Genomic DNA, 18,994 nt, shown 5'->3' on the forward strand with positions numbered 1-18,994 from the left:
AACATAATTAAATTTCGAGCAAACATTATTTTAAAGCGAAAACCACTTTATTTCGCAGAAGGAAAACAAACTAAATGCAACCTAATTAATTGTTATTGAAACCAGGGACCATCAATATTTACTACACGTACGGACAACTGATAAAAAAGATTGTCCAAATAGATGTGTATGTGTATCCTAATGTGTGTCTGCATATATGTGTATATATATATACATATAAATATATTCTTAAAATAAAGCATTTGACTCCCACAAAATCTGTTTTAGTAGTAGGGCGATATCTCTGGTCTGCAAATAAACTTGCAGAGTTTTCACCAGGCAGTGTCTCACGAAAACTACATGTGACACTTGACTGTAAGAATCAGCAAAGAAATCTCGATTATCACACACAAAATCAAAGATGAGTTCGAAGAGCCACAACCATAACCATAGGAAAAAGGTATTTTTTTTTATTGCTCCAAAATTATCCTTAATAGATTTTTTCGTTTATTTTCGGAGCTAAATGAAAACACTTGTGAAAAAAAAAGCTGTAACTCTAGATATTTTGGAAATTAAAAAATTATTGGCAGTTTTCGTGATCGGCGAATAATCACTGTTGGCATTGTCGCAAAAAATGTTTTCCTCGAATCCTTCGAAATGAATACATACATTCGCTGCGTGTTTCAGCGCGACATGTTTATGAAAACATAGCTTCGTTTCCTGCGTTATTTAGTTTATTTCGAAATGCGCTCATTTGCATATATAATAATATCCTGTTGTTTTCTATATTTATTTTTTTCACGATAAACGAAATAATATGTGTTAGAAATATTCCTTGCGATTTGGAAAATTACTGCAATTTTCACAAGCGATGAATATTTATTTATTTTTTTTCCCGCTTTCCTTTCAGAAATGCAAATCGAAGAGCAGATCACAGTCAGTTGTTTCCGATCAATTCATGAATGATTACAGAGATGCGAGTGTTACTAATTTCGATGATGGAGAGGAAATTTTCGCAATTAAAACTTCGAAAATTATGGGAAGGTAATCATTTTTTAGTGTGCTCATTTCGCAGAATGTTTACAGCGCTAACGACGCAACAGTAAATATAATTAGCGTAGCTTTTACTTTTCCGCTAATACTTAAATGCGATTTTTTTTATTTACTTTTTGTTTAATTGTTAAAATTGCTATGTTAATTTTATGATTATGAATAACAATAGAAAATTAGTAAAATATTCAAATGGATGGACTTTGAACTTTTAACAAACAAAAATGTAAATAAATAATAAGTTTATAAATATCTTTAGAATTAATAAATATCTTTAGAAAAAAAAAACGTTAAACAACGTATATCAATGATGTGAGTACACTTTGTTAATTAGAAGTTTACAAAACAATACTAGAAAAAAACATGTAACTAATTGTTACATTGATAATTTTGCCAAGTTTGCAGTTAATTTAATATATTGTTTTGTCTGACAAATGAATGTGACAAAAACTGATAATGGTAAATTTACGAATAAGTAGTTAGTTTAGCTTTTTACCTCTTTCATTTAGACTTTTAAAAATAATGTTTAGAGTACTAATGAAAATGTTTACTACAAATACACTAATCTATAAATTATAAATTTTACTAATTTACATCATTAGTATATAAACCAACTCTCCTACAATTGTAATAATCTCTTCAGAGAAACATCAATTTTTAATCAAATTCAATATACTTAAAAAGTTAATGTTGTGTGTAAATGTATATCATCGCTGATCAAGCTGTTGGTATTGTTAACATTGAAGACATTCAATGTTATATTTACATCGGAGGTAATAAATTTTATTTCCGAAACACGCTGAATAGAAGAACTATATTTTTTAAAGCGTAAACGTTTAATGGCTTAATTAAACTGTATTATTGATAGTTGGATGATAGCCAAAGCATACCAATAAACCATCTGCTTCGATATACTTGTTCCTTTTTCCTCATGACACTTATGCAAAACTTTAGTTTCTTTCTTCTATTTCCTAATGAATCTATAATCTTTATTTAATTATTACCATTAAAAATAGTGTTATAATTGAATTGAATTTATTTCCTCCGATGTAAATATAACATTGAATGTCTTTAATGTTAACAATACCAATAGCTTGATCAGCGATGATATACATTTACACACAACATTTACTTTTTAAGTATTTTGAATTTGATTAAAAATTGATGTTTCTCTGAAGATATTTTTACAATTGTTCCTTTTTCCTCTTGACACTTATGCAGAACATTAGTTTTTTTTTCTATTTCCTAATGAATATATAATCTTTATTTAATTATTACCATTAAAAATAGTGTTATAATTGAGTTAATTCATATTTCAATGATTTTAGGTATATGGTAGCAACTAGAGAATTGAGGCCAGGAAATATTATACTGAGTGAAATGCCTATTGTTGTTGGTCCATGCACAGGCTGTAAAGTGCAATGTCTCGCCTGTTACCAACCGATCGAAGAATCTGGAAGTTACGCAAAGTAATTGATAATTTACTAGTGATTATCAAATTGAACTAAAATAGTTTTTTTTTTGCAGATGTAAAGGTTGCGATTGGCCCTTGTGCAGTGCGAACTGCGCTAAGCTTGGAACGCAATTCGGACACACCAAAGCGGAGTGTACAATTTTACGAGATTGCAAATCTTATCGTTTCTTGGATTACAGGAATTTCAGCAAGCTGAAAGAGAACTTCTATTGCATCGTTCCGCTCCGATGTTTGATGTTGAAGCGTACCGATCCAAAGTCTTACGAGATTTTAATGAAAATGGAGCATCACAACGAAATCCGCAAACAGCTGACGGACGTTTGGACAACGAATCAGACGATGATCGTGAACAGGATAATCAGCGATTGGCAGATGAAGGAATTCAGTGAGGATGACGTGCACAGAATCTGCGGGATATTGGAAGTGAGCACGTGTCCGATGTCCGTGTGTCGATATTGATTTTATACTTCTTTTTTTTAAGGTGAATGCTTTCGAGATCGGTCATCTGGGGGTGAACATCCGGGGTCTTTACCCCACAGCATTTTTGATGTCGCACAACTGCATACCGAACACGAATCATAACGACGATGAGGATGATTTTAAGCTGACCGTCAGAGCGTCCACTTCCATATCAATCAATCAACCTATAACCTTGAGCTACGCTTACACTCTGCAGGTATAAAGCGGAACTGGGGTGATACGAATTTGTTCGTTATTTTTTTTTTGTCGTTTTAAGAGCACGCTGAAACGGCGGGAACATCTTTTGGAGAACAAGTTCTTTCATTGCATGTGCGCAAGATGCAGAGATCCAACGGAATGCGGAACATTCGCCGGAGCTCTGAGGTGTCCCAAATGTCCGGACGGTTACGTCCTGGCGCTAGAGCCTTTGAGCCCAGAATCCGATTGGAAATGCAACAATATTAACGGTTGTCCTGGCTACAAAATAACAGCTAAATCGATGGAGCTGCTAATCAATAGGTGCGCGATACAATTAAAATATAAGGGTGAAATTGATACGTCTTTTTATAGGATTTCCCGTGAAATCGACGCTCTGGATTCCAATGATCTTAAAGGTTTGGAGGCGATTTTAAGTAAATACCGGAACGTGCTGCATCCCACCCACTACCTCTTCTTGGAAATCAAGCTGAATTTGAGCCAACTGTACGGGAAGATCAACGGTTACTTAATCCACGAACTCGACGATGAGCAACTGCAGCGCAAGATGGATATTTGCAAGGAGATTATCAGGATCTTCGATGTGATTGAACCGGGATTCACGCGATTGAGGGGTGAGATTCGGGGTTCTTCGTTTGTTGGTCATTGTTTTGTTGTACGTGCGTACCTTTCCAGGTGTTACGCTGTACGAGCTGCACGCACCCGTTCTTGTGCTTACCACAAGGCAGTTCGAAAGGCAGCTGCTAAACAAGACCCAATTGAGGTACAGGATCAAGGAAGTGATCCGGTATTTGGAGGAAGCGAGGATCGTGCTGGGATACGAACCGAGGAACTCGCCGGAGGGAATAATGGGTGTCGCGGCAGAGGACGCTCTTGATAGGATGAGGGAATGGGGCAAGGTTGTCGGTAGGATTTAAACAAAACGAATAATAAAAAAAAAGGATATGAAGGACGAGTAAAGCGCGGCATTTCTTCATATCCCTCCCCGTTTTCTCTCTCTCTCTGTCTTTCTGTGTGTGTATCAATGTGTGAGCAGCAGCGGCGCGGTTCTAAGGGGTCCGCGCCACCCCATTCCACGCGCCGGAGTTCCCCTAAATCCATTCGATAACAATGAATTTTCCATGTGGGGTGGCCACCGCCGCCTATTGCATGTCCTTACTGCAAGGACTTAAGTGTCTGGTAAACGGCGCATGACCGTGCAATATCGATCCTACATCAGTAGGGTGGTTCAGTTCCCACTTTCCAAAGGACTCAGCCCTGTGTTACTGAGCTTTAAGCTCTTAGCAAATGCACACACTCAAATACGCACTCCGTGCGAAATCGATATACACCGGCAATTAACATAATCAGTGTCTTAACTGTTAGTGTTTCACCTAGTGATAACGTACTGTGATCACCATAAACATTATATACATATATACAAAAAAAAAATAAAAATCATCAAAGGTAAGTGTCATTCCGAAACCCCGCTGTTTAGTTGTTGCCATTTCTGTTTTACATCCCCCCAACCCCTCTTTCTTCTTCATTATTTTACATACTAATTGAACAATTACATCCCTTCTCACTATTCACAATGAGCTTAATTCAAGGCGGAATCGCCGTGATTCAATAACGAATTATTTATACGTGGACATGCTCACAATCGTACGGTGCGATTTTTTTTTATTTATTGATTTTCGCGCGCGCTTCCATCCCTTCGCTCGGGGTGGAAACACCAGAATGCCCACAACGAATTCATATATACAGATACGACCTAATGCCATCAATTATCGACAATTATCAACATTTATTTTACAAAAAATACTTCAATCTTTAACATTAAACTACATTTGATTTAGCAAACAACAACAATTATTTATTACTATTAAATTATATAATAATTTAGAAAATACATTTAACATCAATTTAAGAAATGAATGACCTTCAAAGTATACAAACTGTGATAATGACTTAATAACTAAACAATATTAGAAGTTCATCAATGAAATACAAGCAATAGTTTTAACATAATTAAATTGACATAGAAAGAATGTGTACAGTGTCCTCAATACAACACCATATGTTTCATATTATTTCATCATAACCAAATAGTAAAAAATATCTAACTTTATAATTATTTCTATAATACTTTATATTATATACTAAATCCTTCAGTTTATTAACAATATTCATTGTAACTATTAGTTGTAACTATTATGTAGAACTTGAATGCTACTGCCACTATCTCCTATTATTTTATTTAATTACTGATTAACAAACGTGTAATCAATTTCGGCTATGTTTACAATAAATTAGTATAATAGCACAATATTCAATGAGAAGCGTTATCACAAAATGTATCTATCAAAGCATATAACCTTCATGTTAAGCCAATATACAACTATTGCCGTTATATTCTAAATTGTGCAATCGTTTGGTATATTTCTCACAAGACCATTGTGAGCTTCCTTTTATCCCATAGGCACGCGCCCTTTTCGACCATAGAAACCAACAAAGAAAAAAAACATCATCCTAATATCGTGACGTCTTTCGCACGACCCTAAAACTAGTATCGCACCTGGAACTTTAACCTTTTCCTTAATACCACATCTTTTAATATTTTTATTTTCTTTATATTTTCTCTTCATATTTCAAAGTTATATTAACTATATACTTAATAAGTAGAAATTCTACAAATTATAGAATAAACTCTTTATATTAAACTTAAATTTTCTAATAATAATGTAAACTTGTTATAATTAACTTCAACTAAGCTATAAAAATTTTTAAGAATTTTTCAAATTATTTAGGGTTGTATAATGTGTTGCATAGATGAGAAAACAAAAGTTGAATTGATATTTAAATCCTATTGGTTTGAAAAGTTTCATGTATTCCTGTAACTAAGTAAAGTGTTTTTCTCGTAGACAACAGACTTGAATTGAACACATTTTTTAAGGTAAATCATTCATATTAGATATATTATCATGCTTCTTGTATTACCATTCCCAAATGCTTAACATTTACGAAATCTACACGAAAAAAAGTATTAACCTTCAAATTCAAATAAAAATTATATTACTTAATGAAAATGTCATGTTTAATCACTTTTGGATAGGCCAATCTTGATTAATTTGCAACTTTGAAAGTCAAAATAAATTCTAACATAAACCAATGAGAATATTGAAATCTTAAAGCAATGAAAAGTTTAATAACAAAAACTTTGGAGGGAAATAGTTTGGTCTTCATTTAATTGAGTTAGTCATCCTACAAAACATATGAATCATTATTTGAATATTGAATTGCAGCATGTTTATGGTATATAAAATAAATATATTTACAATTTGAAACATCAATTAAATATAATATACATGATTAGTTGGTAATTCTATTATTTAGAAGCATTGTTAAGTTTAACACTTAATTTAAGACACTTGAGTAAATAGTCATGATTATTTGAATATTTGTAATTGATTATAAAGTATTTAATTTAAAAACTCATAGTCTTATGAATGATGTACATAATTTACTATGAAAAATGCTTGTATTTAAGTATATAATTAATATAAAATGATATTTATGTAATGATTATATGATGTAGAGAGCATAGGTATATTGATGTGTGTCTGTGGCTACAGTCAAATCAAATTTGATGTTAAAGAATTGAAGTTTTGTCAACGAAATCTGAATTAAATTTTCCCCTCACTTGATTTGTTTCGAACGGCGAATAGTTTCCTACTAGATCTTGTAGATTCTCGTGGATTTTAATTGCGTGTCGTGTAAAATATTGATTCGAACATGGATACGTATGTTTGTTCGATAACGATAAGAGCGATGGATGTTTGGATGGGGAAGGGCGACGGAATCGTCGTCGCGTTATCCCAGAAATATCATCGCCCGTGATGTTTTTGAAGTCAAGTCAAACAATTGTTTAATAATTTAGTCAAACAAAAAATAAACATAAATAACAGCAACAACAAACTTAGTAAGAAAGCAGCAGTAAATGAGCAATCAAAAACGCTATCGTCTTTATCTCCAGATGGATCATATGCGAATGCATCAAAAGAAACGCACGGCCAACTTCCGCGAAGACGAGACAAAATTATTGATTCAGCTTTGGGGTAGTCCTAACATACAAAACAAATTGTTCCTAACGCATAGGAAGGCGCCCGTGATGCGCCTCTTGGCGGCACACATGCAGCAGCGTGGCTTTTACCGAACACCGGACGAAATCAAAACCAGAATCCGAAACCTAAAATGTCTTTACCATCGCATCAAAAGAACGATGGCGTGCGGCCAAGGTATAGGCACTGTAGATCCCGATTGGCCGCATTTTAAAGCTATGGATGACATTCTTAGCAAAGAATCGCCCAGGAAAGACGTCGAGAAAATCATGGAAGAAGCGCTCGATGGACCCAAGATCGAGGACGTCGTTATTAAGCAAGAAGTCGAGGACATCGATATTGATGATAACGACTCCTGGGTCACCAACGAAAGCGTCAAGTAAGTATCAATTTATTAAAATAAATATACTCTCCTCTACAAAATCGATTTACCCTTTAATCACCAACGATACTACACCATATTCAACGCAAAATAAACAAACTCAAACCTCATTCATTAGTCCATACCTATAATCTGCTTAAAAAGGATACGCTTCAATCGAAAATTTAGAACCTGATGAACGTTTTTGGTAAACCTCTCAAGTCTCCCTTCCTACAAAAAAACTCTAAAAAAAATCATAACATAACATCCCTTTAAATATTATCATTTGATATAATAAAATATAAAAATGCCAAAATATAAATTGTCAATTTTTGATGTGTTATAATTCCAGTAAATATGAAAATGATTGCAGTTCGGACTACGAGGACGATAACCCTCCGCCTCCACTGAAACCTGCCCCAATCGTGCAACATGTTCAAGGGAAAGCGTCCATCTCGCAACCGAAACTCACTCCAATATGTCCAGCAACTTCGACGTCCTCCGGCCAGAAGCTTCCGACAATTCTACCTGCGTTCTCTCTGCCCAACACTCAAATGGCGCCCCAGAATACGGCGAACAAATCACTTCCGTTCCCGCTGCTCATACTCAACAATTTGCAACCGCAGCATCAACAGCAGCAGATGAACAAGACCGCCAGCAGTCAAGTGCTGCATACACAAAATGGTAACGTCACCAATACTAAAGTTACCCATTCTAAAGATGAAGGTACCAAAATTGGTATTTTACCACTTTATACCAATGTCTAACATTAACACTTTTAGATTTTTCAGACACCATCAAAGAGCTGCTGAAGGTGCAGAAAGAAAGTCTAGTCATTCAAAAGGAGAAGCTGGAACTGGAGAAGCAACGGCTCGAGTTCAATCGGTTGATAGGCACGCAGATGATGACGTTACTACCTATGTTGGGCGGTATACTTCAGAGGGTCTCGTACACGGATACAGAGGAGCTTCTGGATATTAAGGTGGAGCCAGGAGAGGAGGGATGCGAAGTGGGTGTTAAAAGAAAACGCGAAAATAACGAAGACATTTTAAAAGATTGCAAGATATTAAGGAACATGTTGGAGCAGGGTATCAAAAAGTACATGATGATTGGTGAGGACAATAACACCAAGGATAGCAGCGAGAACGAAGACAACTGCATACCGAATGACGAACAAAGTAATTTCAGTGATAAATCAGGTGATAAATGAGTTGAAAACGGAGCGCGAATTTATATGAAAGTCATTAGATTTAAATGGATATTTTTAATTATTGTTTTCTTCTTAGTACAAATTATGTTTTTTTGTAAATACTTAATGTATGTTTATTTATCTATTTATTTATTTATTTATTATTGTGTAATTTATTTTTAATAAATTCAAAATCAGTATAAAATTAAAGCAATTAAGAGTTAATATTTGCAATGCTTTGGCTCATGCAATAGCATAATCATAAACCATATTCATGTTGCTTCGTTGTAAATCCCTAATATCCATAATATCATTTTTCAACTTCAATTTCAGTATTTCCTCCCAGATTGCCTCCCTGTGCTCCTTGTTTGTGATTCCCAATCGCAGCAGATGGTCATTGTTGAATCTGAGAAGTGCCCTTCCAGTTATTTCATGGTTCAAGAATTGCTGATGATAGCTAGGATAGTACAGCTCACAGCGTCTCCTGAACCACCTCTGCACATCCAGAACTGTCCACAAATACACATATTTTGGTTTGTGGGTAGTTTTAACCTGAAATTTAAAATCAAGTATATAACATAATAACATCTCACTAAATCTGATATAACAATTAAATACCTTGGGTTTATTTGTTGTATTGCAGGTTTCCTCTACCATTTTGTCAATCGATTTATCAAGCCTTTTCGTCCAATTTATAATAATAATAACATCATTTACACTTTTTTACAGTTTTTGTTTACACATCTGACAGTTCAAAATCGTGTAAGACATGTAATGTAATGGTGTAAGAGGAATTGCATAACACGATTCATTTGAACTACTCAGAAGCCAAGTAACAAACCAAGTGTGTATGTATTTACGTATACGTCAAATTATCAATCAAGTTTAGCCACGTTGGAAGCAATACCCAGTGTCGATTTGTCAAAGTTGCGGCACAAAAATTAAAGTGTTTTGCGAGGAAATACTCTGTAAATGTATTAAACAATTGTACTTATAAGGTATTTAAAAGCTTACGTCTCGTTTCTATTTACAGTTGAGAATTACATAAGTGGCCAAATTTGTTTTGTTTATATCACACGTCATTTCCAATTGTTTTTGAAGGTAACATTTATTTTTTTCTATAGAAAAGATGTATTAAATGCACACAACGCCTACGTATGTTGTTTTATATTTATCGGAAAATGAATCTACACCAATTTGCAAACTAAACTGACTTTTTGAGGTCATTTATACATTACAAAATTTCAAATTAGAATGAAACAAAACCAATTGGAATGAAATGACAATATTATTATTCTTGCAGTTGCACTATTTACAACTATTTTAATATTAATTATTGTTAATTAAAATGAGGCCATTACTACAGGGCAATGACTTCTGTGATAAAGATGATATAATAATTTGATATTTGCTGTCAATGGCTATTTCATAATAATTATCTATGAAGTAAATGATGCAAATTTTATATATTGAAATTAATTTTAGGAAATATTGAAAATGAAGGTTAAAGACTTGGAGAGAACAGCTAACATAGCATGGTCCCCAGCAAATCAGGATTCCATCTATTTGGCTGCAGGAACTGCAGCAAATCAGCTGGATGCAACATTCAACACAAATGCTTCATTGGAGATATTCTCCCTCAACCTGTCAGAACCTGGCATGGAAATGGATCTTAAGGTGTCCATTCCCACTGAGCAGAGGTTCCATAAACTGGTTTGGGGACCTTATGGTGGTGATGGCAAGGGTTGTATTGTTGGTGGATGTGATGGTGGTCTTATGCAGATCTACAACGTGGACAGTATATTTAAAAATGAAAGCGCTTTAATATCCACTCACAATAAGCATTCTGGGCCTGTTCATTCCTTGGATTTCAACTCGTTTCAAAATAATCTCCTGGCATCCGGCGCTTCCGAGTCTGAAATTTACATATGGGACATGAACAACACCAACGCCCCAATGACACCAGGTTTGTAAGGATTCAAATGATTCGATGTTAAGTTTTCTATCAATGATTTTTGTAGGTGCTAAATCTCAGCCGTTCGAAGACGTTCTTAGTATTCAATGGAATAAACAGGTGCAACATATTTTGGCTTCGACGTTCTCCTCGAAGTGCGTCGTTTGGGATTTGAGGAAAAACGAGCCGATCATTAAACTAACCGATACAGTATCCAGAATTAGGTGGAAAGTCGTTGCGTGGCATCCAGAAGTCGCAACTCAGTTGTGCTTAGCTTCAGGTAAAATAATTCCAATAAGAATTTAGATTAAATAATTAAATTTATTTCTTTTTTCTTGTAGAGGAAGATCAAGCTCCAATAATTCAATTGTGGGATTTGAGATTCGCCACGTCACCATTGAAAACTTTGGAGAACCATCAAAGGGGTATCCTTTCTATGGCTTGGTGCACGCAAGATCCGGACCTTCTCATATCTTGCGCTAAAGATAATAGAATTGTTTGTTGGAATCCAAATTCCAATTATCCAGGAGGAGAAATTCTCTCGGAAGTTGCTAAAACAAATCAATGGAACTTCGATATCACTTGGTGTCCCAAAAATCCAGCTCTCATTGCTACCCCCGGCTTTGATGGACACGTCTCGGTGTATTCGTTGATGGGTGGTAAAGCTCAGCAGATTCAAACTACAAACAAGATTGCTGATAGCTTCCCAGGTATGGAAGGATATGCTCAAGCACCTGTAGCTCAACAAAACGTTGCACCGGTGAGCGTCGATCTTAGCAAACCTCCCAAATGGTTGAAGAAGCCGGTTGGGGCTTCGTTTGGTGTAAGTTGAATAGCTTTTGCTTATATTTCATCTTTTATTAATTATGCATTCAGTTTGGAGGTAAACTGTTCACTTTCGAGAACGATAAAGAAGCTATTACACAAGCAAAACAGAATATGCAACCAGGAGACGCTGCTCCATACATTCCTCAAATCGTGTATGTAAGCCAAGTCATTACAGAGTCAGATTTGGTTAATAAGTCAACTGAATTGGAACAAGCGTTAGAATATGGAAATTTCACAGGTTTTTACTAAAAAAAATTGTTATATTTTATATTAAATTGATCGATTTTTCAGAATACTGCAAAAACAAGGCAGATTCAACCGATGATCAGCATAAGAAGTATATTTGGCATTTCCTGAAAGCCAACTTTGAGCAAAATCCAAGAGCTGAGTTGCTCAATCTTCTGGGTTACAAAATTGAAGATGTTAACGCCAAGCTGAATGAGTTTGTTGATAATCAAACCAATAATGACGTGGATGGTCTCATATATCCATTTGCAAGTAACAGGGTACGTTAATCAATCCTGACTTTATTTTATTATTAATAAATAATTATTTTATAGATTGATGACGTCAAATCTTCACCGTTTGACAGTATTTCGCAAGAAGTTAAGAAACCGATAGTTCCTTATAAAATAAAAACAGGCGATGGTATAAATGAAATTTTGAGAAAAATATTGTTTGTAATGCATTTTCTAATTTTAGATACTGAAGGATTGATAGCCCAAGCTTTATTACTTAACAACGTGGAGGCTGCAGTTGAGTTGTGCATTCAATCAAAACGTTTCGCAGATGCCTTAATCATTGCCATGACCGGTAATATAATCAATATATTTTAATCCATACAATATTAATTATTCAATTGCAGGTGGTTCGGAGTTGTTGGCAAGGACGCAGTATAAATATCTTCAACAATGTGAAGGCTATGTTTCTTCATTAATTTCAGCCCTTGTTTCTGAAGATTGGATATCTGTGATAAACAATTGTGATATAAATAGCTGGAAGGAAGCGTTGGCTGCAGCGCTGACGCATGCTTCAGATGAAGAATTACCAATGTTGTGTGGTAAGGATTAAGAAGGAAAGTAAATTATTTATATAAATGGTATACTTAATCGATGTGCAGAAACTATGGGATCTCGTCTGGAAACTGAAAGCGATGGTAATCCAAAGTTGCTTGAAGACGCACAGTTGTGTTACATTTGCGCTGGAAGTTTTGAAAAGCTGGTTTCTTCCTGGAGCTCCAAATCTACCACATCCAATAACGATCTGCAGGAGTTGGTGGAATTAGTGACGTTCTTGCAAAGATCTGTAGAGAGGCAAGGAAGGATTGTTGATGTAAGTGTAATGCGTGTATTGCATAAACAATCTATGTAATGTGATGATTTTTTTTAATAGGTAAGTGGAAAACTAGCTGAGCTTTTGACCGAATACGCATTTATTCTGGCATCGCAAGGAAACTTAAGTACAGCTTTGAATTACTTGGGAAGTTCACAAAACGAACGCGTCGCTGCTCTGAGGGAACGTTTAACTGTGGCTTTAGGTCATAAAACGGTTTACGGTCAGGTGAATCAGAGAAGCCGCCAAAATTCGAGGCACTCTGTTAATTATGGCAATCAATTTGCGAATCCGCCTGCTTCGTTTAAAAACCAATTCAGCACTGGATTGCCAAATGTGCCTACACCGGTAACACAACCATGGCAGCAGCCACAACTATCAAATACCTTCAACCAACAACCACCGAAGCCATTTTCACCAGCACCGGTTGCACCACCCACCACTCAACCACCAAGACCAGGAAGTGTTGGATCTGCGCATGGTGGATCTGGGTTACCTAAGGGCAAGTATCTTTTAGATCCTTCGGTCCAATCCAACCATTACGGATCAAGGAATCAATTCGGACCCAATTCGATGATGCCCACGCCTATGCAACCGCAGATCTTCCAACCGGGAGCCTCAACCAATCCATTCACACCAAATAATACAAACGTGTTCAATCCTGCGCCGGTACCAGCAGCTCAACCTTTCACCCCGAATCCTGGACAATTTAACACTAATGCCACTACGAACTCTTCATTCCCACCAAGCACACCATTCGTGCCGAGCAACAATTTCAATCAAAACCCTATGATGCCTCCTCCGGATATGTCTTCTGCAATGAACGTTTTACCATCAACTGCGGCTCCAGGCTGGAACGATCCTCCAGCATTCAATAAGCCAGCGAAACAACCGGTAAATACAAACTCACATCCATACAAGATCATGAAAAAAAAAATGGAATTAATTGAAAAGGCACAAAATTTATAACTTCTCGTTTCTTATATTAGAGTTATGGAGAGAGTAGCAAAATGTTTGCAGAACACTCTGGTTTAAGATTATGGAAAAAAGAGGTATTGTGCAGAGAGAGATTTAACCGTGAATTTTCGAGTGAACAATAACATTTGTGATGTTGTTTTGATGTGAAATCAGTTCGAAATGTGATAATTTAGTTTGTTTTCTCCATTTTTTAGACAATCAAATCAGATTTGCCATCCCAGGACCCCATCACTCATCCGATATTCGGAACTGCTCCAGTGCAGAACGTCCCTGCAAACGGATACATGCCTCCAACTCAACAACATCAGCAGCAACCGTTCAATCCTTATGCTCAAGATAATAGTCCTCAAATGTTCCAACCGCCACCAATGACCACCGGCAGTCAACAGGGCTTCAATAGAAACATGACCAATTTCAACACGCAAGCTGTTCCTGCCAACGCAAACGTTGGTACCCAACAACAGGAAGTGTCCGGAAGGGTCGAAGTGCCGCAACCTATCGCAAAGTTGCCAATCCCCGAGGAACATATCCACATGCAGACTGTATTCAACGAACTCAAAAATCAATGTAGCTGCGCTGCCAATAATCCCGTAAGCTGCAACGAGTAAAGTAAAAGAAATTAAATTAATAATTATATTAACTTTCAGCAAACGAAAAGGAAGATTGAAGATGTTTCTAGAAAATTAGAAACGTTATATGATTTACTCAGAGATCGTAAAGTGAGTTTATTTAATTCGAGCGGATTTATGATATTTAAACAATTTTATATTTGCAGCTATCGCAGAATACGCTTTCCGCGTTACATCAAATGGTCCAATGTGTGCAGAACGGTGATTACACCGGAGGTTTGGCCATGCATACCCAGCTGGTTTCTGGACAAGACTTCTCTCAAATTGCCAGCTTCATGCCAGGCCTCAAGGTTCTTCTGCAATGCGCCCTGCAGCTGCAGGTATATCTTAGGTAAAACCCGCTTACTTTTTTTAATTTAAGCTTAAAAATATGAATATATAGTTTTTATTAAAAAAATAAAATAAATTTTATCACAATGTAAAATGATATTCACTATAAAATTCTTTTATTAACAAATGACAAGTCTTATTTTTACATGATGAACCTTTTGTGAACAGGAGAACAGTAACTTATTTTTTTTATATATATTGCCAATAAATTGTCTCTATTGTTGTTCAATATAAATAAATAAATGATTAATATAATCCATACTTTCCATACACTATAAAATGAATGCAGCATCACAAAAAATGATACAACATTGGATGTGCAAGAGCACGAGGTACCTCTTCTTTGTGCTACCTTAATTGTTTTACGATATTACGAAACAGTTCTAGATTGAGATCATTCACGTAACAGCGACTTCTCAATCAAATTTAATTATTACCTAAATATTGACTTGAATCATCAACGTATCATTTGTAACAAATTCGTTATTTGTAAATCATTCTAAAATTATATTTTATTTCACTATTATGCTTCATGTTAGATTGCATGCAACATAAGTCGTGGTAAATTAATTACTATTTTACTTAAACGTATGTAAAATTGCCTAACTAACTGAAAAATGAATAATAAATACACATTTGTAAGGATGGTGGTGAACATTTAACCTTAAAAGTATTCAAACCAATTTGAACTTCGTGACTGGTAAGTCGTAAAAGTTAATAGTTTTAAACAATGTACATGCAGAGAAATAAGCACAAAAACTCAAGTAGTCCACTTTAAACATCTTGTCTCAAAATGGGTATCAAAACATCTGGTTTGGCACACTCGAACCCCACATGAAATGCATATATAGTTACTATGGTATCCACAAACAGCACAGGTATAGTAAGGAGGAAAGTCACTTTGCGGTGCTGACAAGTCCATGTAAGACATCCTGTTGTTATCATCTGCTTCCTTCCTGTCATCCTCAATCATTTGTTGGAAACTCTTCCTATACTTAATTTGATAATATTCAGAGTTTCTTTCACGCTTCTTACTCCTAGTCCGCGATTCCAAATTATCATCGAATTTGGGCACCTTCTTGCTCATAACCAGATCCGCGTGCGGATCTTCATGGAAGTTGTCGGCCTCCAAGTTCTCCAAGAATTTGCGCAAACGCCTCCTGCGCGTCGAGTCGTCGATGATCCGTTGACGCTCATTTTCGCGAAGTCTCGTAGACCCGCGACTTACCACCTTCGACATCCTTAGTTAATAGTCTTCTCCATGATGGGAAAACTGATTTGATCCATCAAGTCGTCTATCTTCGCTTGCAAAGTGTCCAATATATCGCTGGATATGAACAGGTGGCTCTCATCCAAGTCTTGAATGATGAACTTGCGTCCTAGTTTGATAGTTTCATCCAAGTGTAGTAAAAACTGTTTCATAGCAGGGTCGCTGAAAACAATGTCAAAGAAGGGGGTCAGTGCTGAAGAGAAGAAGCAGAGAATAATGCAAATCTTCTATGAACAGAAGACATGGTTCCAATTAAAAGTATACACAATTTCACATTTAAAACAATGAATTGTTATGTTAAATAATTTTTAGGAATTGGAAAAGATTGCTCCAAAAGAAAAGGGTGTTATTGCTAATTCTGTGAAGGATGTGGTCCAAAGCTTGGTTGATGATGGATTAGTGGAAACAGATAAAATTGGATCATCCATTTACTTCTGGGCTTTCCCAAGTCAAGCTTTAAATATCCATAAAAAGAAATTAAAAAATATTGAACAAAATCTGCAGAAAACTCAGGAACAACTAAAAACAACTACAGAAGCAGTTGGTAATATTCAAGTATGTGCTTTAAACATTATTTTGTACAAAATCACAGTAGTTGCATTATAGATAAACTCAAATGATGAAGAGGAAAAGAAAAAACTGCTTGAAAAGATAATTGATTTACAAGTGGAAAAGCAGTATCTCGCAAACAAATTGACCAAGTGCCAAAATAATGATAAAGAAATGTTTGAAAGCCAAAAGAACGAAATAAAGGTAACAGGATAAAATGCATTTAACAAACATGTACTGAAAACACTTTTAATCTCAGGATATTAAGCTTGCTGCAAATAGATGGACAGATAACATTTTTCAACTGAAAACCTGGTGCAGGGATCGTTTCATGATTGAAAGTAGTGTCATCGATAAGCAGTTTGGAATCCCAGAAGAATTGGATTACGTAGAGTAAGCTCACTACACAGTTAAGAGAAAAAGCAAACAAATAAAATAAGTTAGGTTATGAGCATAACCATTGCTAATATCATTATACACTTACTTACCACTTCACCAAGATGCCTTTCATAACATTCACCATCCTTGCTATATGATATTTCCTTTGCTGCTGTTGAAGAAACGTGTGTTTGATTCGAAATGCAAGAATTTTATGCCATAATTTTTTGTTTAGTGTCTGACAGGTTATGAAACGCGCGGGAGATTTGAATCCACATGCCCTTTGGTAAAGAATCCTAAGTGCATGTTTATAATTTGCTATTTACGTGTTGCTTAATTATTTCGAAATCATTTTATTGTAGATAATGAATTGTTTGTTGCGTCTAATTATAAATGCATTATCATTCCTTACATTGGTAGAAATATTTAAAAAATATAAATGCTGACTTTAAATATAATTAAAAGGAATGAACATTATCATAATATGTGATAATACTTATATATAATAAATAATGATTTATATTTTTCATAATAATTAAATACTCAAAGTAAATAAAATATTTCTGTATTTATATTATGGATATCTTGTAACGTGACTTTGGATTTTGTACTTTGATCCCGGGTCGGTATATCTCGAAAACCTAGACAACTAAATATACAGTTCGATTTGGACTTCACTGTTACTTAGTCGGTTTTTGAGAATCTTCAGTTTTAGCACAGAAAATGGCTCAACCATTAACGATTTTAAAGAGTTCTCTGTCCACTTCTACAGCCAGAAGTGCGATTAAGAATGTCACAATTATTGGAGGAGGTTTAATGGGTTCTGGAATTGCTCAAGTAAGTTAAGTAATAACAAGTAGAAGAGCCATGAAATATGATTTGTATATAGGTTGCAGCGCAAACCGGCCACAATGTTACTTTAGTGGAATTGAATGCAGACATCCTGAAAAAGGCTGAAGCCAGTATTGGCAACAATCTGGGAAGAGTAGCCAAGAAAATGTTTAAGGATAACCCTAGCGAGGGCGAGAAATTCGTTGCCGAGGCCAAGAAGCGCGTCAAGGGTTGCACAGATACCAAAGAGGCTGTCCAAGATGCTGATCTTGTCATTGAGGCAATTGTTGAGAAGATGGAGATCAAGCACAAGCTGTTCAAGACTTTGGATGAGCAAGCACCACAGAAAACTATTTTTGCATCAAACACCAGCTCCCTTTCAATTGGAGAGATTGCTTCAGTGACTGGCCGCAAGGATAGGTTTGGTGGTCTGCATTTCTTCAACCCTGTTCCAGTTATGAAGCTGTTGGAGGTTGTTCGCATTCCAGAGACCTCTGATGAAACTTTCAATGCTATGATGGCCTGGGGTAAGGCTGTTGGCAAGACCTGTGTGACTTGCAAGGACACTCCTGGATTCATTGTGAACAGGCTTCTTGTACCATACATTGCTGAAGCTATCAGGATGGTGGAAAGGGGCGACGCCACTCCAAGGGATATCGACATTGCCATGAAATTGGGCGCCGGTTATCCAATGGGACCGATTGAATTGGCCGACTACGTTGGACACGACACATCAAACTCCATCATGCAGGGATGGTTTAAGAAGTACCCAGAGAATCCACTCTTTAAGCCTAACGATTCTGTAGAGAAATTGGTGAAGGAAGGCAAATTGGGTGTGAAAACCGGCGAAGGCTTCTACAACTACAAAAAGTAATCTTTCCTCCTGCACGTTTTGTAATTTTATATCAGTGTTTTCTTTCTAATATATATAGTATTTTATTCAGATATAGAAATACAAGTATAATAAATATATTATCACAAAGAAACATAAAGTAAATTAATCATGGAGCAGTTATTTATATATATGTTATGTATAATATTTGTATATATATATAATATATTATATTGCAATGCACACACCGATTTT

The 18,994-nt window shown here is 35.7% G+C and overlaps 8 protein-coding genes across 17 annotated transcripts; 5 read left to right on the forward strand and 3 right to left on the reverse strand.

The window, feature by feature from the left end:
• The first annotated feature begins 254 nt into the window (after positions 1 to 254).
• On the forward strand, positions 255 to 4,133 carry LOC108563670 (protein msta-like). Its single transcript, XM_017922412.1, has 8 exons — positions 255 to 439; positions 890 to 1,023; positions 2,358 to 2,498; positions 2,557 to 2,926; positions 2,985 to 3,179; positions 3,240 to 3,481; positions 3,533 to 3,792; positions 3,854 to 4,133. The coding sequence occupies exons 1-8, from the start codon at positions 401 to 403 to the stop codon at positions 4,093 to 4,095; spliced, it is 1,623 nt and encodes a 540-aa protein (XP_017777901.1). The 5' UTR covers positions 255 to 400; the 3' UTR covers positions 4,096 to 4,133.
• Positions 4,134 to 4,544: 411 nt separating this feature from the next.
• On the forward strand, positions 4,545 to 8,926 carry LOC108563679. Of its 6 annotated transcripts, XM_017922447.1 has the most exons (4): positions 4,545 to 4,624; positions 7,194 to 7,657; positions 7,992 to 8,365; positions 8,422 to 8,926. In XM_017922447.1, the coding sequence occupies exons 2-4, from the start codon at positions 7,194 to 7,196 to the stop codon at positions 8,847 to 8,849; spliced, it is 1,266 nt and encodes a 421-aa protein (XP_017777936.1). In that variant the 5' UTR covers positions 4,545 to 4,624; the 3' UTR covers positions 8,850 to 8,926. The 6 variants fall into 6 exon arrangements, with proteins under 6 accessions (XP_017777936.1, XP_017777913.1, XP_017777921.1 ...); XM_017922424.1 differs by lacking the exon at positions 4,545 to 4,624 and having other exon boundaries at positions 6,663 to 7,657; XM_017922432.1 differs by lacking the exon at positions 4,545 to 4,624 and having other exon boundaries at positions 6,663 to 7,657; positions 8,431 to 8,926.
• Positions 8,927 to 9,011: 85 nt separating this feature from the next.
• On the reverse strand, positions 9,012 to 9,602 carry LOC108563404 (protein aveugle). Its single transcript, XM_017922068.1, has 2 exons — positions 9,447 to 9,602; positions 9,012 to 9,380 (listed from the first exon to the last, which is right to left on the reverse strand). The coding sequence occupies exons 1-2, from the start codon at positions 9,483 to 9,485 to the stop codon at positions 9,072 to 9,074; spliced, it is 348 nt and encodes a 115-aa protein (XP_017777557.1). The 5' UTR covers positions 9,486 to 9,602; the 3' UTR covers positions 9,012 to 9,071.
• A 68-nt stretch (positions 9,603 to 9,670) lies between these two features.
• Positions 9,671 to 14,958, forward strand: LOC108563346 (protein transport protein Sec31A). Of its 3 annotated transcripts, none has more exons than XM_017922000.1 (15): positions 9,671 to 9,826; positions 10,314 to 10,794; positions 10,850 to 11,062; positions 11,124 to 11,605; positions 11,659 to 11,848; positions 11,902 to 12,116; positions 12,171 to 12,258; positions 12,313 to 12,423; positions 12,476 to 12,670; positions 12,731 to 12,942; positions 13,003 to 13,836; positions 13,932 to 13,994; positions 14,115 to 14,510; positions 14,568 to 14,639; positions 14,696 to 14,958. In XM_017922000.1, the coding sequence occupies exons 2-15, from the start codon at positions 10,326 to 10,328 to the stop codon at positions 14,882 to 14,884; spliced, it is 3,729 nt and encodes a 1,242-aa protein (XP_017777489.1). In that variant the 5' UTR covers positions 9,671 to 9,826; positions 10,314 to 10,325; the 3' UTR covers positions 14,885 to 14,958. The 3 variants fall into 3 exon arrangements, with proteins under 3 accessions (XP_017777489.1, XP_017777506.1, XP_017777497.1); XM_017922008.1 differs by lacking the exon at positions 9,671 to 9,826 and adding an exon at positions 9,863 to 9,929; XM_017922017.1 differs by lacking the exon at positions 13,932 to 13,994 and having other exon boundaries at positions 9,672 to 9,826.
• A 415-nt stretch (positions 14,959 to 15,373) lies between these two features.
• Positions 15,374 to 16,137, reverse strand: LOC108563393 (zinc finger HIT domain-containing protein 1). The gene has a single exon (XM_017922057.1). It carries the CDS (start codon positions 16,117 to 16,119, stop codon positions 15,640 to 15,642), a length of 480 nt encoding a protein of 159 aa, XP_017777546.1. The 5' UTR covers positions 16,120 to 16,137; the 3' UTR covers positions 15,374 to 15,639.
• LOC108563376 (meiotic nuclear division protein 1 homolog) lies at positions 15,511 to 17,155 on the forward strand. Of its 2 annotated transcripts, none has more exons than XM_017922038.1 (5): positions 15,511 to 15,579; positions 16,304 to 16,407; positions 16,462 to 16,704; positions 16,756 to 16,902; positions 16,958 to 17,155. In XM_017922038.1, exons 2-5 carry the CDS (start codon positions 16,321 to 16,323, stop codon positions 17,093 to 17,095), a joined length of 615 nt encoding a protein of 204 aa, XP_017777527.1. In that variant the 5' UTR covers positions 15,511 to 15,579; positions 16,304 to 16,320; the 3' UTR covers positions 17,096 to 17,155. The 2 variants fall into 2 exon arrangements, with proteins under 2 accessions (XP_017777527.1, XP_017777535.1); XM_017922046.1 differs by having other exon boundaries at positions 15,538 to 15,579; positions 16,307 to 16,407.
• Positions 16,101 to 17,515, reverse strand: LOC108563412 (general transcription factor IIH subunit 5). Of its 2 annotated transcripts, none has more exons than XM_017922081.1 (2): positions 17,187 to 17,502; positions 16,101 to 16,311 (listed from the first exon to the last, which is right to left on the reverse strand). In XM_017922081.1, exons 1-2 carry the CDS (start codon positions 17,219 to 17,221, stop codon positions 16,122 to 16,124), a joined length of 225 nt encoding a protein of 74 aa, XP_017777570.1. In that variant the 5' UTR covers positions 17,222 to 17,502; the 3' UTR covers positions 16,101 to 16,121. The 2 variants fall into 2 exon arrangements, 1 of the variants encoding a protein (XP_017777570.1); XR_001891092.1 differs by lacking the exon at positions 16,101 to 16,311 and adding an exon at positions 16,934 to 17,100 and having other exon boundaries at positions 17,187 to 17,515.
• A 197-nt stretch (positions 17,516 to 17,712) lies between these two features.
• Positions 17,713 to 18,849, forward strand: LOC108563366 (hydroxyacyl-coenzyme A dehydrogenase, mitochondrial-like). Its single transcript, XM_017922029.1, has 2 exons — positions 17,713 to 17,913; positions 17,966 to 18,849. The coding sequence occupies exons 1-2, from the start codon at positions 17,800 to 17,802 to the stop codon at positions 18,779 to 18,781; spliced, it is 930 nt and encodes a 309-aa protein (XP_017777518.1). The 5' UTR covers positions 17,713 to 17,799; the 3' UTR covers positions 18,782 to 18,849.
• Positions 18,850 to 18,994: the final 145 nt, after the last annotated feature.

Source organism: Nicrophorus vespilloides, unplaced genomic scaffold, assembly GCF_001412225.1.
Source record: "Nicrophorus vespilloides isolate i.1.1-1 unplaced genomic scaffold, Nicve_v1.0, whole genome shotgun sequence".
Lineage (NCBI taxonomy): Eukaryota > Metazoa > Arthropoda > Insecta > Coleoptera > Silphidae > Nicrophorus > Nicrophorus vespilloides.

What these genes read in the sequence shown, in the direction of transcription:
- LOC108563670 (XM_017922412.1), top strand. Translation starts at nt 401, where the DNA reads ATGAGTTCGAAGAGCCACAACCATAACCATAGGAAAAAG. An exon ending in ACCATAACCATAGGAAAAAG is followed by an intron (nt 440 to 889) that starts GTATTTTTTTTT and finishes CTTTCCTTTCAG; the next exon opens with AAATGCAAATCGAAGAGCAG. An exon ending in GGGATTCACGCGATTGAGGG is followed by an intron (nt 3,793 to 3,853) that starts GTGAGATTCGGG and finishes GTACCTTTCCAG; the next exon opens with GTGTTACGCTGTACGAGCTG.
- LOC108563679 (XM_017922424.1), top strand. Translation starts at nt 7,158, where the DNA reads ATGAGCAATCAAAAACGCTATCGTCTTTATCTCCAGATGGATCATATG. An exon ending in GTCACCAACGAAAGCGTCAA is followed by an intron (nt 7,658 to 7,991) that starts GTAAGTATCAAT and finishes TTATAATTCCAG; the next exon opens with TAAATATGAAAATGATTGCA. An exon ending in TACCCATTCTAAAGATGAAG is followed by an intron (nt 8,366 to 8,421) that starts GTACCAAAATTG and finishes TAACACTTTTAG; the next exon opens with ATTTTTCAGACACCATCAAA.
- LOC108563404 (XM_017922068.1), bottom strand. Translation starts at nt 9,485, where the DNA reads ATGGTAGAGGAAACCTGCAATACAACAAATAAACCCAAG. An exon ending in ATACAACAAATAAACCCAAG is followed by an intron (nt 9,381 to 9,446) that starts GTATTTAATTGT and finishes TTTAAATTTCAG; the next exon opens with GTTAAAACTACCCACAAACC.
- LOC108563346 (XM_017922000.1), top strand. Translation starts at nt 10,326, where the DNA reads ATGAAGGTTAAAGACTTGGAGAGAACAGCTAACATAGCATGGTCCCCA. An exon ending in CTTAATCATTGCCATGACCG is followed by an intron (nt 12,424 to 12,475) that starts GTAATATAATCA and finishes ATTCAATTGCAG; the next exon opens with GTGGTTCGGAGTTGTTGGCA. An exon ending in TAAGATTATGGAAAAAAGAG is followed by an intron (nt 13,995 to 14,114) that starts GTATTGTGCAGA and finishes TCCATTTTTTAG; the next exon opens with ACAATCAAATCAGATTTGCC.
- LOC108563393 (XM_017922057.1), bottom strand. Translation starts at nt 16,119, where the DNA reads ATGTCGAAGGTGGTAAGTCGCGGGTCTACGAGACTTCGCGAAAATGAG.
- LOC108563376 (XM_017922038.1), top strand. Translation starts at nt 16,321, where the DNA reads ATGTCAAAGAAGGGGGTCAGTGCTGAAGAGAAGAAGCAGAGAATAATG. An exon ending in AGACATGGTTCCAATTAAAA is followed by an intron (nt 16,408 to 16,461) that starts GTATACACAATT and finishes AATAATTTTTAG; the next exon opens with GAATTGGAAAAGATTGCTCC. An exon ending in GCCAAAAGAACGAAATAAAG is followed by an intron (nt 16,903 to 16,957) that starts GTAACAGGATAA and finishes TTTTAATCTCAG; the next exon opens with GATATTAAGCTTGCTGCAAA.
- LOC108563412 (XM_017922081.1), bottom strand. Translation starts at nt 17,221, where the DNA reads ATGGTGAATGTTATGAAAGGCATCTTGGTGAAGTG. An exon ending in AAAGGCATCTTGGTGAAGTG is followed by an intron (nt 16,312 to 17,186) that starts GTAAGTAAGTGT and finishes CATTGTTTTCAG; the next exon opens with CGACCCTGCTATGAAACAGT.
- LOC108563366 (XM_017922029.1), top strand. Translation starts at nt 17,800, where the DNA reads ATGGCTCAACCATTAACGATTTTAAAGAGTTCTCTGTCCACTTCTACA. An exon ending in TGGGTTCTGGAATTGCTCAA is followed by an intron (nt 17,914 to 17,965) that starts GTAAGTTAAGTA and finishes ATTTGTATATAG; the next exon opens with GTTGCAGCGCAAACCGGCCA.